The sequence below is a fragment of the Chelonoidis abingdonii genome, chromosome 3 (assembly GCF_003597395.2).
Source record: "Chelonoidis abingdonii isolate Lonesome George chromosome 3, CheloAbing_2.0, whole genome shotgun sequence".
Classification (NCBI taxonomy): Eukaryota; Metazoa; Chordata; order Testudines; family Testudinidae; genus Chelonoidis; species Chelonoidis abingdonii.
The window spans coordinates 58545708-58556430 of NC_133771.1; the positions used below are offsets into that span (position 1 = coordinate 58545708).

The window sequence follows — 10723 nt, forward strand, 5'->3', positions numbered from 1 at the left end:
GTAAATGGCCCTGTTCTCCAAGGAAGCCATCCAAGGTTGTACTCCCACTGCAGTGGCAACAACACAATAACAAGCAGAGCCACCAGCAGCAGAAACTGAACGGGATCAATCCAGGCTGTTGCTCAGATTGGTCTGGTCTCAGACCTTGGTCTTGGGCGCGACTGACATACTATCTATGGAGTTTACTGAAGAGGTGTTAACATTTTGGAGCTGTGCGAGAAAGAGGTGTTGTTCACGCCAATGCTCCCATATGCTGAGCTCAGCTGCAGTGCATGTAGACTAGGCACCATGTGTGGTGCCTGTTGACGCTTCGGAAGGCCAGCTATAGTTGAACATGTGCGTGATAGAGACACCTTCTAAGGCTCCAAGTGGTTCTCGCTGGCGAGGAGGCAGCGTGAGTAATTGGACCAGTGCACCCGGAGTTATAGTTGCGACCCTGAGTATGGTAACTGTTCATCCATTGCAGCACGGGGTCTTCTTGTCACAAACATAAGGCAGTCTCGGGACACCTAGTGCCTTCTTCTCCGGTACCATTGTTGACGTTTAGTCCAGGTTCCGACTACGTCTGGATGGGGCTACGAAAGCCTGACTGAACTTAAGCAGACTCGGTTTTAACTCTGTTGCATGCGTAGGCGTCATGCACCCACTGCTGTTAGTTTACGCTTTAGCCTCGAGTAGGTGTGGATCATGTCTTCGATGAGTCCAGCGTGCGTGTCCAGCTCTTCATGTTTTGACCGCTGCTGGATGTCTTCTACTGCTGATGGTTGCTGGTTTCTTGTTCATCACATGGGAGACTGCTGTCGCTTGTTGCTCAGGGTCCTGGCAGCCACTTTTTTGCCACTGTGTTATGAGTCTTTCCCATTCTTCCAGTACGCAGCTGCTCGCTGCTCTGATATGATACGGATTTAATTGAACCAGGCTACAAAAGCAGCTCCCACCCAAACCTGCTAACACAAGGCAAGGACATGTGCTGATCATGAATAGACCCCTGAAGGACAGAACCGCGCCAACGCTACCGGCAATAACCTGCCTCCCCAACATGGAAAGGTCCTTCAGCGATCATAGCTGCCAAGCTACAAGGACCACTGGGCCAGTACGTGGAGCCACAGCTCAGAAGGCATCTTGGGAACCACACCAGAGGCTCAAACACCAGTTGCTCATAGATAGAGCAGTCGCCCAAGACTCAGGGTCTAGGCAGACCGAATCTGAGCACAAGCCTGGATTGACTGAGCAGGAAGCCTATGACTCAATCGCGCACACGTGGATCTGTGATAGTCTGGGCTATACAAAGTCTGAACAGGACACGTAAGGACCTTCCTGCAAGAACTCAGATGGGACTATGGAAGAAAAGCACTAGAATCAACGTCAAGGCAGCTGCACAGTGGCCATCAAAGTGTGGACATATAGCCAAGGTGATGCACTGTCCCCGCTGCTGTTCTGCATAGGCTTAAACCCCCTCAGCCAGATAATTCACAAGGACTGGCTACGGGTACAGGCTTCAGGAGTGGACACTACCACAGCCACCTGCCTTACATTGGATGACATCAAGCTCATATGCTAAGAATGATACGAGACATCTGACTCGCTATCCACCTCGCGTATCTACTATGAGGATATCGGATGTCATTTCGACTGGAGGAGAATGTGGCCGATGGTAGTTGAGAGAGGGAGGTAGTCAAGATATTGGGGTGAACTACAGCAGGCCCACATGCAGAACATACCAGACCAGCTTACAAAGTACCTGGCATCCCGCAGTCACATGGAACCGACGATGAGAGAGCAAGGAAGGACGAGCAACATCCAAGTATCACCAAAGGATAAGACAGGTCCTGAAGAGCCAGCTCAGTGGGAAGAACAAGATCCACGCGCATCAACGGTATCGCCTCCTGGCTGGCATCAGTTACCCTGCCGGTTATAGTGAGCTGGGCCAAGGAGGAAATGCGATGGATGGCTGCGATGGGGAAAACCCTGTGAATAGCTCCTCAGACCACATGACACGGAGGTTCACCCAAGTCCAACACTGAACTGCAATTGACTCAGCCATGATACCAGCCGGAAGATGAAGCGGGCGGGGCTTGGTGACGGCGTCGAGGCCACTTTGTCCGTGGATGAGAACCCGGGATACATTCTAGGATACATCGAGTAGATGGCCCGCCAAAGATGGCTGCTGAGAGAATTGCTCTGGAGGGCGGCTCTAGCAGCGCACGATAGGGCAGGCAAGACCAAGCAGAAGAAGTATGCGCATGGCAAGACAAAGACCGCATGGGATGGTACCATCGACCAGATAGCTGAGGTGGCTTGACGATTGGGGAATCCTACAGTGGCTGGAAGGGCTGGACTAAAAGACAAGGCACTCGAGGCCACTGATCATAGCAGCACAGGAACAGGCACTGAGCACCGATTCCATTGAGGCAGGGTCTACTCACTAGGAGAGGATCCCAAGGTGCAGACTGTGCAGAGAGGCCTGTCAGGAGACAGTCCAACACATAGTGCGCAGGATGGTAAGGATGCAGGCAGGAACAGCATACACTGAACGGGCACAACCAAGTGGCTGGCATTGTGTACAGGAACATCGCTGCACAGCGTTGATGGGCTAGACCCTCCCAAGAACCAGATGGGAGATTCACAGAGTTGCGTAGTAATAGCAGAGGCTAGACGATTAGTGTGGGACTTCCAGATCAGACGGACAGGCAACGTGTGATCTGTGCCTCACCCATATTCCATTGTCGGTTCTTTCACAACCTGGCCAGTCAGTGGTAGATAGGCAAACCAGAAGACCAGCCGGTGGTGATAAGCGTATAGAGCAGTGCCAATGTGACACGCAACATCAGGAAGAGGGAAATCATGAAAGCTCGGAGCAACCAGATGTTAACAGGGGCCCTGGATAATGAGGAACTAGAGAGGAGTGTGGAAAGTGAAGCTCAAATGATGGGTCCCAGTGGTCCGGCTCAGCGCCCTGCGGGCTGTGCTCCTGAAGGGGTGTAGTAGGCTCCACACAGAGTCCCAGAACAACAGCAGAGCTCTTGTTCCAGAGAGTGCAGTTGCCTAGCGAACAGCTAATGATTCTGCGCAAGGAACCTCAAGAACCCTCAAACTCCCAGGCCTCTGGTAGAGGACCCGAGGTTGAGGAAGACACATACCACCCATAGGGGTGAGAGGGGAATTTTTTTATATATATAAAAACACACACACACACCTTTTTGGTAAAATACGAAGCTTGGGTCATGCAACCAACCTTAACTCTGCTTCATAGTGCCATCCTGATGACTACCACAAACCCAGACATCAAACAGGTCATTCCTATTAGTGACCATAAAAATATTTTGTACCTTACTCTTAATAAACCTGTGTGAAAGGATGGATCCAATGTCTGAGTCTGGCAGGTCTCAAGATGACCATGGGGGCAGTTCAGGTAACTAGCTAGGCAGTTGTTAACTGTCAAATGGTTTTTATGGTGTGTTGCTTTGTTAGTTTATAATCTAACATGTTAACTTAGAACTTCCTAGAGAAAGCTTGCGAGTATTTTGAAAACATTACCAACTATTACTGAAGTCTTAACAGTTTTTGGATGAAGTGATAAATTCTTTCATCCTTTATTGCAAATTAACAAAGTTGTTTAGTCTGGGAACAAATGAATGGTTAGAATAATCACAAAAGACAAATAAAGGTGGAAGACATATCCCAGTATGGAGAAAGGCAGTTATTAAAATCAGTTATTTCACAATATCTTGAGTTCACAAGGTGGGTGAGCTAAGTTCCCTGTAAGCTGCACGGCCATGCAGCTGCCTATTTAGCACTGTGCAGGCGTTCAGGGAACCCGCTCAGCCGGGACCTGCCGCGGCCAGGGGAGGGGCGCCCATAGGCACTGACTTCCTCTCTAGCTAGGGGTGTGCCACCTACCCCTCCACCCAAGTCCCCACCTCCTCCTCCAAGCATGCCCCATTCCCACCCCTTCCCCTCCCTCTCAGAGCTTCCTACACACCGCAAAAAAGCTGTTTGCAGGAGACACTGGGGAGGAGGAGGAGTTGGCCAGTGGGGCTGCTAGCAGGTGAGAGGCACCAGGAGGGTGGGGGAAGCTTGGCTGCTGGTGGGTGCTGCTGAGCAGCACTCACTAATTTTTCTCTGTGGGCACCCCTCCCCCAGTCCCAACTCAGCCCCAGACCTGCCACTGCCAGTGAAGGGGTGGCCCAAATCCAGCCCCAGCCAGGACCTGCCATGGCCAGGGCACCCCCTCCCCTCCCCAGCCCCAACTCAGCCCCAGCCTGGACCTGCTGTGGCCAGAGGAGGGGCACCCATCCCGCAGCCCCAGAACTGCTGCAGTGGGAAGAGGCACCTCTGCCCCCCAACCCAAGCACTGCTGCGGGGAGAAAGAGCTGGGGGTGGAGTTCTCTTTCCCAGCCCTAGTCCCAGAGCACCCTCTTGCATCCCAAACCCCTCATCCCCAGCCCCACCCCAGAGCCCACCCTCACAGCCGGAGCCCTCACTCCCCTACACACCCCAACCCTCTGCCCTAGCCCTGAGCCCACTCCCACACTCCAAACTCCTCAGCCCCACCCCCCACCATATTATTTTTGTTATGTGCACCAATATGAAGGTGATATGTGACACATCACCTCCATATTGGTGCACATAACAAAATTAATTCCACAAATGGATGGGAAAAATTAGAGGGAACACTGAGTGAGGTAATATCTTTTATTGTACAAACTTCTGTTGGTGAGAGAGACAGTCCAATAAAAGATATTACCTTGCCCATTCTTGTCTCTCCAATATCCTGGGACTGACATGGCTACAACTACACTGCATATCTTGAGATGGCATATTTGATTCTACATACATCAAACCCTTTCCCGTATCCTTTCAGCAGGTCAACCTCCTATTGAAGTCTTCATTGACAGGTATGTCTGTGTAAGAAGCAGGAGATTAGCTGAACTGATGGTGGACACCCAATCTGCTTGTGTAAATTTAACATACACAGGTTTTTAAAGTAATATCATATGACCCATTATTTAAATACAGAAAGGGCAGAGTAAATGAATCTCTGGTTTAGTGGTATATACAAGATGGGCAGGGAAAGATATGAAAAGTTAAAGTAGATGTTGGAGTTGGAATCTCAAAACTGTTGTTTTTGATTGATTAATCTAACCTTCTATAGAGGCAGAATTACAGGATCAGATATCTTAGTTAAGACTGAGACTTTTTGTTTAGAAATTTAAAAGTGTACCATTGCAAATCAAAGTATTAGTCACTTTATTATAATTACTTGTATCCAGGCATTTTGTACACTAAATGCAACAGAAAAAGTGTAACTGCATCAGTCGAAACAGCCTACAAGAAAAGAAAGAAAGAGAGGTCACACTGACTCATGTTGAAATCTCAATAAAATTCATGAAATAAATGTTAGTTGGGCTTTAGTCATTCCACTGGCTTTGCTATGAAAATTAATTTCTTGTTGGGTATCTTGCCTGATCAAATTATTAAACACATTTCCAGAGTTGGAGGGGGGAGGGAATTGTTTTTGATGAAGATGAGTCTGTAGATGTGTGGTCCACATCTGAGCTAGAGAATCAATCAACTTCTAGATCTCTAGGCTATGAAAATAAATAGATAAAATACTGACACAGCTGTCTGGACTAAAGAGAATGTGTAGACCTAAATTTCTAGGTCACATCCTAAAGTGAAAAGAATTGTGAGCAACTAAAGGTCGGGCTTCCATTTATTCCAGAGAACAATTTCTCAGTTATTGTCATAATATCACTTGGCACTCCAAACATCAAGCTAACTGCTCCTCTCACAGAAGCCTCTTCTAAGTTGTTAAAAATACTCATTCCTGACAAAGAATGTAGAGGAACAAATGGGGAAGAAAGTTGAGCTGCAGGGATAGCTAAGGACAAACCATCCTCAGCACCACTTCAGAAATTAGTTAAAACATGCTTGGAGCAACCTCATTTAATTGAAATAGGAGAGCACATTTTTGGCTATTAACAAATTAAGCTCCACACCACCCAGGAGAGGCAGGCAAGTGTGTAAGCCACAGTACAAAAACCCAGTGGGGTTCCAAGTTTACTATAGCTGGTCAATATTTGTTTTCAGATTTAATAATTAAAAAAACCCACATTGTATTTTTAATTGTAAAGGAAAACTGTTGCTGTTTTCTTACTAACTCTAACATTTAACATCTCTCCATATCAAATAAACCTGGTGCATTTCTAATATGGTGATGAGCACATTATAAAATACCATAAATGGAAACTAGATTTTTCAAACTGACACTTTGACAAAAACAACCTGCCATTTCACAAAGTACATTCCTTCTGGCTTGTACACCTTCATTTGTAAGAGAGTTGCTGCAGGGAGGTACCTCATTAAAGTACCTCACATTCTCTTTTAAGCATATTAGAGAAATTTGCAGCAAAGGAGCTAAACCAAATCAAACCTTTACCAGTGTAAACTGCACTCATGTGACACTTTTATGAGGTTTTGGAAGCCCTTAGGAGTTTGAACTTTCTGGTCTTTCTGGTGCTAACAGAAGTGAAAAACACATTACCAAAACATCCCTACTTTTGTCACTGAAGTCAACAGCTATGACTCAGAACAGGCACGCAGATCTACTTAAGATAGACATTTTACATAGTCACTTTCTGGCTGTAATTGTGACTTGTTCAAATAAAATCACACAGACAGTCCGTGCACAAGGCAGGATTAGAATACAGGAGTTTCTGGCTTCCAGTCCCATGTCCATACCAATCCCTTCCCCATCTACAATAGGGGTCTTAAATCAGGTTTCCTTTTGGATTAGGGATTCAGCAACCACCATTCAGAAGAATTGCAACTGGAAGGCTGGGAAACAGCATTAAGCATTAACAAATTCCCTCTCACATCTCATTAAGCCACTTTCAAGAAGGGAATTACTACAGGATTTCTGCCACATGTGATGTGTTCTGAGGCTGGCCGCTCCATCCTTGGAAAGGAGGAGCACAATTTACTCTTAATCAATCAATTCCCAAAGGAGAGATGGAGATTTATTTTAAAATTGTGAAGTCAGAACTCATGAAAATAGTGAAGGTTTTCTAATGAGAAATAGAAATCTGACCAATGCCCTGATTGAAGACAAGGCTATGCGGTCCACCTTCTCACCAGAAAGGCACACTCTGCTTGTGGCATTTGCAAAGGCTCATTTGCAAAGGATTTTAGTTGCTTGAACAGAGCTTCAGATCAATAGGAGGAGGAGGGGATTATCTGTGTTCCAGGAGCACCTCCCCCTCCAGAGCACCTATCCCTGCTGCAGGGAAAACAGAAATGGGGTTGTTTGGTAGATATATGAAGATTGAAATCTTTCCCTCTCCCTGAAGTAGATCTGTTCTGTTTGTTTCTGCTATTGCATCTCACAGCAAGAGCTTCACTCGCAAATGTGTTTCCCTGTGAACGTGGGACTGTTCAAAGCAAACATTTCTTTCTTAGCACTGAACCATGTTGAAAGGAGGCTTAGAATTGCTTAGCTGCATGTGTGAAGAGGCTGGCATTTCTGTTAGCAAAGAGAAATAATTGAACGTGGATTGCCTGTTGTGCCTGTAATCTTCAAGGTTAACCCTATGCATTCATTCATCCTTTGCACTCCTGCATTCACAGCCAGCACTTTGGGGAGCTAATTTGTACTTCTTTAATTTCATCATCCTCAGAAATTAGAAACAAAGGACTAGGAAATAAAAAAGATTCAAGCTGACTCTGGACCATCTCCTCTTAACAGTTACTCAACTGGTGCGCCCTGTCACTTCTTCATTTAGCATTTCCTCTTCCCTGTGTACTTTATAGAAAGGATTTGTGTCCAGACAACATTTGCCCCCGTGCTACTGCTGGGAGAGGGACATATTTTCTGGATTGGGTTGTAGCCTGCAGTGGAATGAACTACACTGGCAATGAATTCCAAGAGAACCCAGGTGACATCATTAAAACAAGATGGAGGCATAGAATTCCTTTGTATTGATGAGCTAAGTACAGCTATGGGGGTCTAGTGAGGCTTAGGACAATAACCCAGAAAAACAGAATATGACATTTCCAGTGGAAGGTCCTCAAATTAGGAGCTTCTGTGCTCCATCTCATGCTAAAACAGAAACTACAGTAGCTCTGCTAAATGAGGAACTTGCACCTGTCAACATATTGAAGAGGAAAGCAAATATATTTTAAATCTAAACACTAGTCAATTGTGTTGATCAACATTTTTAAAACAACTCCCTCTAGGCATTTTATTTGCTGGGCATCTTTGTATATTGTGTGTTTCCATCTACTGATTGTAAATTACCCATGGATGTGAGCTGCTAGCTCAATACAGGATACTATCATACATTGATTGGTTCATACCTTTAACCACTGAAGTATGCTTTAAAACTCCTGCACATTGCCTGCCAATCTACTTTTTCTCTTTCTCGCCCCCATTTTTCTGCCAAGGTTATTCTTTTATCTGTCAAAGATACATGATTTTTCTTCTGCTCTTTTATGCCCACTTATTAAACATCCTCCTTCCTGCCATTGGGAAATCAGAAAGTTGGATAACCTCATCCCTGTGCACTTGCCAGCTCCCACTGAAAGGGAGCAAGCGCTTCACCAAGTGGCTGGAATAAAGACAAAACACATCCCCTTACAAATGGGATTCCTGAAAAGATGTTTAGCCATTATGTAAAAGATTTTCTGCTTTTAACAATGACAGGTTTCAAAGAAGAGTGGGCAACTCCAAGCAAAGTAATTCATAGCGAGTTACATTATAAAGGACTATGATTCATGGTGTGAGTTTGCCCTTCGGGGCAAAAGAAAGACACAATCAAATTCATCTGATGAAGTGGGTATTCACCCAGGAAAGCTCATGATCCAAAACGTCTGTTAGTCTATAAGGTGCCACAGGATTCTCTCCTGCTTTAATCAGAACTGAAGAAATCAAAGACAGTGGTGTCTCTTTTATCCCAGTTTTAACAGAGTCACAGTGAAGTCATTATATAATCCCCAACTCTGCATATCTCAGCAAGAAAATGAGAAAATAGTGACTGCGTCTAGGTGTGGGAAGGAAAAAGAAGGTAACTGTTGCTGAAAGGCAGAATTAAGATTAAGGGAATGGTACTCTGAATGCTTGCAGAGTGCATGAATTTGGGAGAAGGGAATATGTGAAGTGTTGGGTCTGGGGGAAGATGTGTGCAGAATGCTGGAGTATTGATTTTGGAAAGGTCTAGGTATGAATTTGGGATGAGCACCCATGCACTGTGCCTAAAACTGGGTAGACTGTATGAGTCTGAGTGTACTGAAGGTCTAGATCTGGTGAAAGTGCATGCACAGTGCATAAAACTGTGTCTGTGTGCAGGTTAGGGAGTGCATGTGGGGTCAGGGTGTTAATTGGCTGTTAGAAGAATATGTCAGGTCTAGGGTGCTGCGGAGTCTCTGGGCTTGGTTGTCACTAAATGGAGATGCAAGCAGGGTGGAGGGCTCTGGATTGGCTAGAGATGCACAGGGGGGCTGACTCTGGATTAGGTGGAGGTGCATGCAAGGGACCGATTATGCAAAGTTCCATGGAGGGGGTCGGAGTACCACGGCTTGGCTCTGGACTGGGTGGAGCCAGTGTATGCAGAGTGTCCGGGAGCCAGGCTCTGGACTGGGTGCAGGTGGGCAGGGTGTGCCAGGCGCTGGAGTGCGTGGAGGCGCACGCAGGGTGCGTGGCGGTGGCAGTCAGTGGGTTCCCAGGGCCCGACACCCTCCCCCCGTCCCCAGCGCTACCTCCTCGAAGAGCTCCAGGCTGTAAGTGTTGTCGTCGTCGGCGAAGAAGAGCACCCCGGGCTGCGGCGGCGGCAGGTGCTGGTGTCGCTGCCGGAGCCAGGCCAGGCCGGCGTTGCGCTGCTCGGTGGCGCGGGGCAGGCCCGGCCGCTTGTACCTGCGCGGGGTGGGGATGTGCAGGTGGGTGCAGGGCAGGCCGGCCCGCGTCACGAAGCGGCTCACCAGCTCGCTGCGCCGGGTCGCGTCCTCCACCAGGACCCAATGCAGCCGCGCCACCTGGCGGAAGGTGTTGGCCAGGCGGGTGAGCTCCGCTTTCTGCACCGGGCGGCTGTAGGTGGGGGTGATGGCATAGATGGGGGGCAGCGGCGGCTGCCGGGGGGCTGTCGGCTGCGGGGACCGGGCGGGGGGCGCGAGCGGCGCCCGGCTGCTGTCAGTGTCCAGCAGGAGGAGGACGATGAGCCCCCAGGGCAGCAGCAGCAGGAAGCGGCTGAGGAGCAGGGACTTCATGGTACCCCCGCCAAGCAGGGCGCCGCCCTCACAGCACCAGCGGCTGCCGCCCCGGCTCCCGTCCCCATGGGAGCAGGGCTGCGGGCGGGCGGCTCTCAGCGCATCGGAGCCGGGCGGAGGGGAGCAGCCCTAGCGGTCACAGGGGTCCGGTCACCCCCTGCCTGGCCACGGGGGCTGGTCACCCCGGGCGGGCGGGTCAACGCCCGGGGGACCAAGTCCGATGTTCTGCCCTGGGCTGCACCGAGCGGGTCAGTCACATGGCGCCGGGGTAGTGGGGGAGCCCATCCGGTGCCCAGGGCGCCTGTGGTTCCCGCTCTTCGCCCGGCCAGTCCCGCCGGGGGCTGCCTGCTCTCCTCGCCGCTCTACGCCGGCGGCTGCCGCCTTTCCGCCGCCTCTGGTCCTCGCCACGTCCCTCCTCGGGCCAGCCGGACCGTCCTGTGCGCCGCGCTGGTGGTGGCTAGGC

At 48.9% G+C, this 10723-nt stretch overlaps 1 protein-coding gene across 1 annotated transcript in view; it reads right to left on the reverse strand.

Moving 5' to 3' along the window:
- B3GAT2 (beta-1,3-glucuronyltransferase 2) overlaps window positions 1-10278 on the reverse strand; it is a 55346-nt gene extending 45068 nt beyond the window's left edge. Inside the window, exon 1 of the mRNA XM_032804558.2 lies at window positions 9757-10278. Within this exon, the coding sequence (XP_032660449.1) occupies window positions 9757-10260 (504 nt within the window). The 5' untranslated portion in view covers window positions 10261-10278. The remainder of the gene's footprint in view (window positions 1-9756) is intronic.
- Between the last annotated feature and the right edge of the window lie 445 nt (window positions 10279-10723).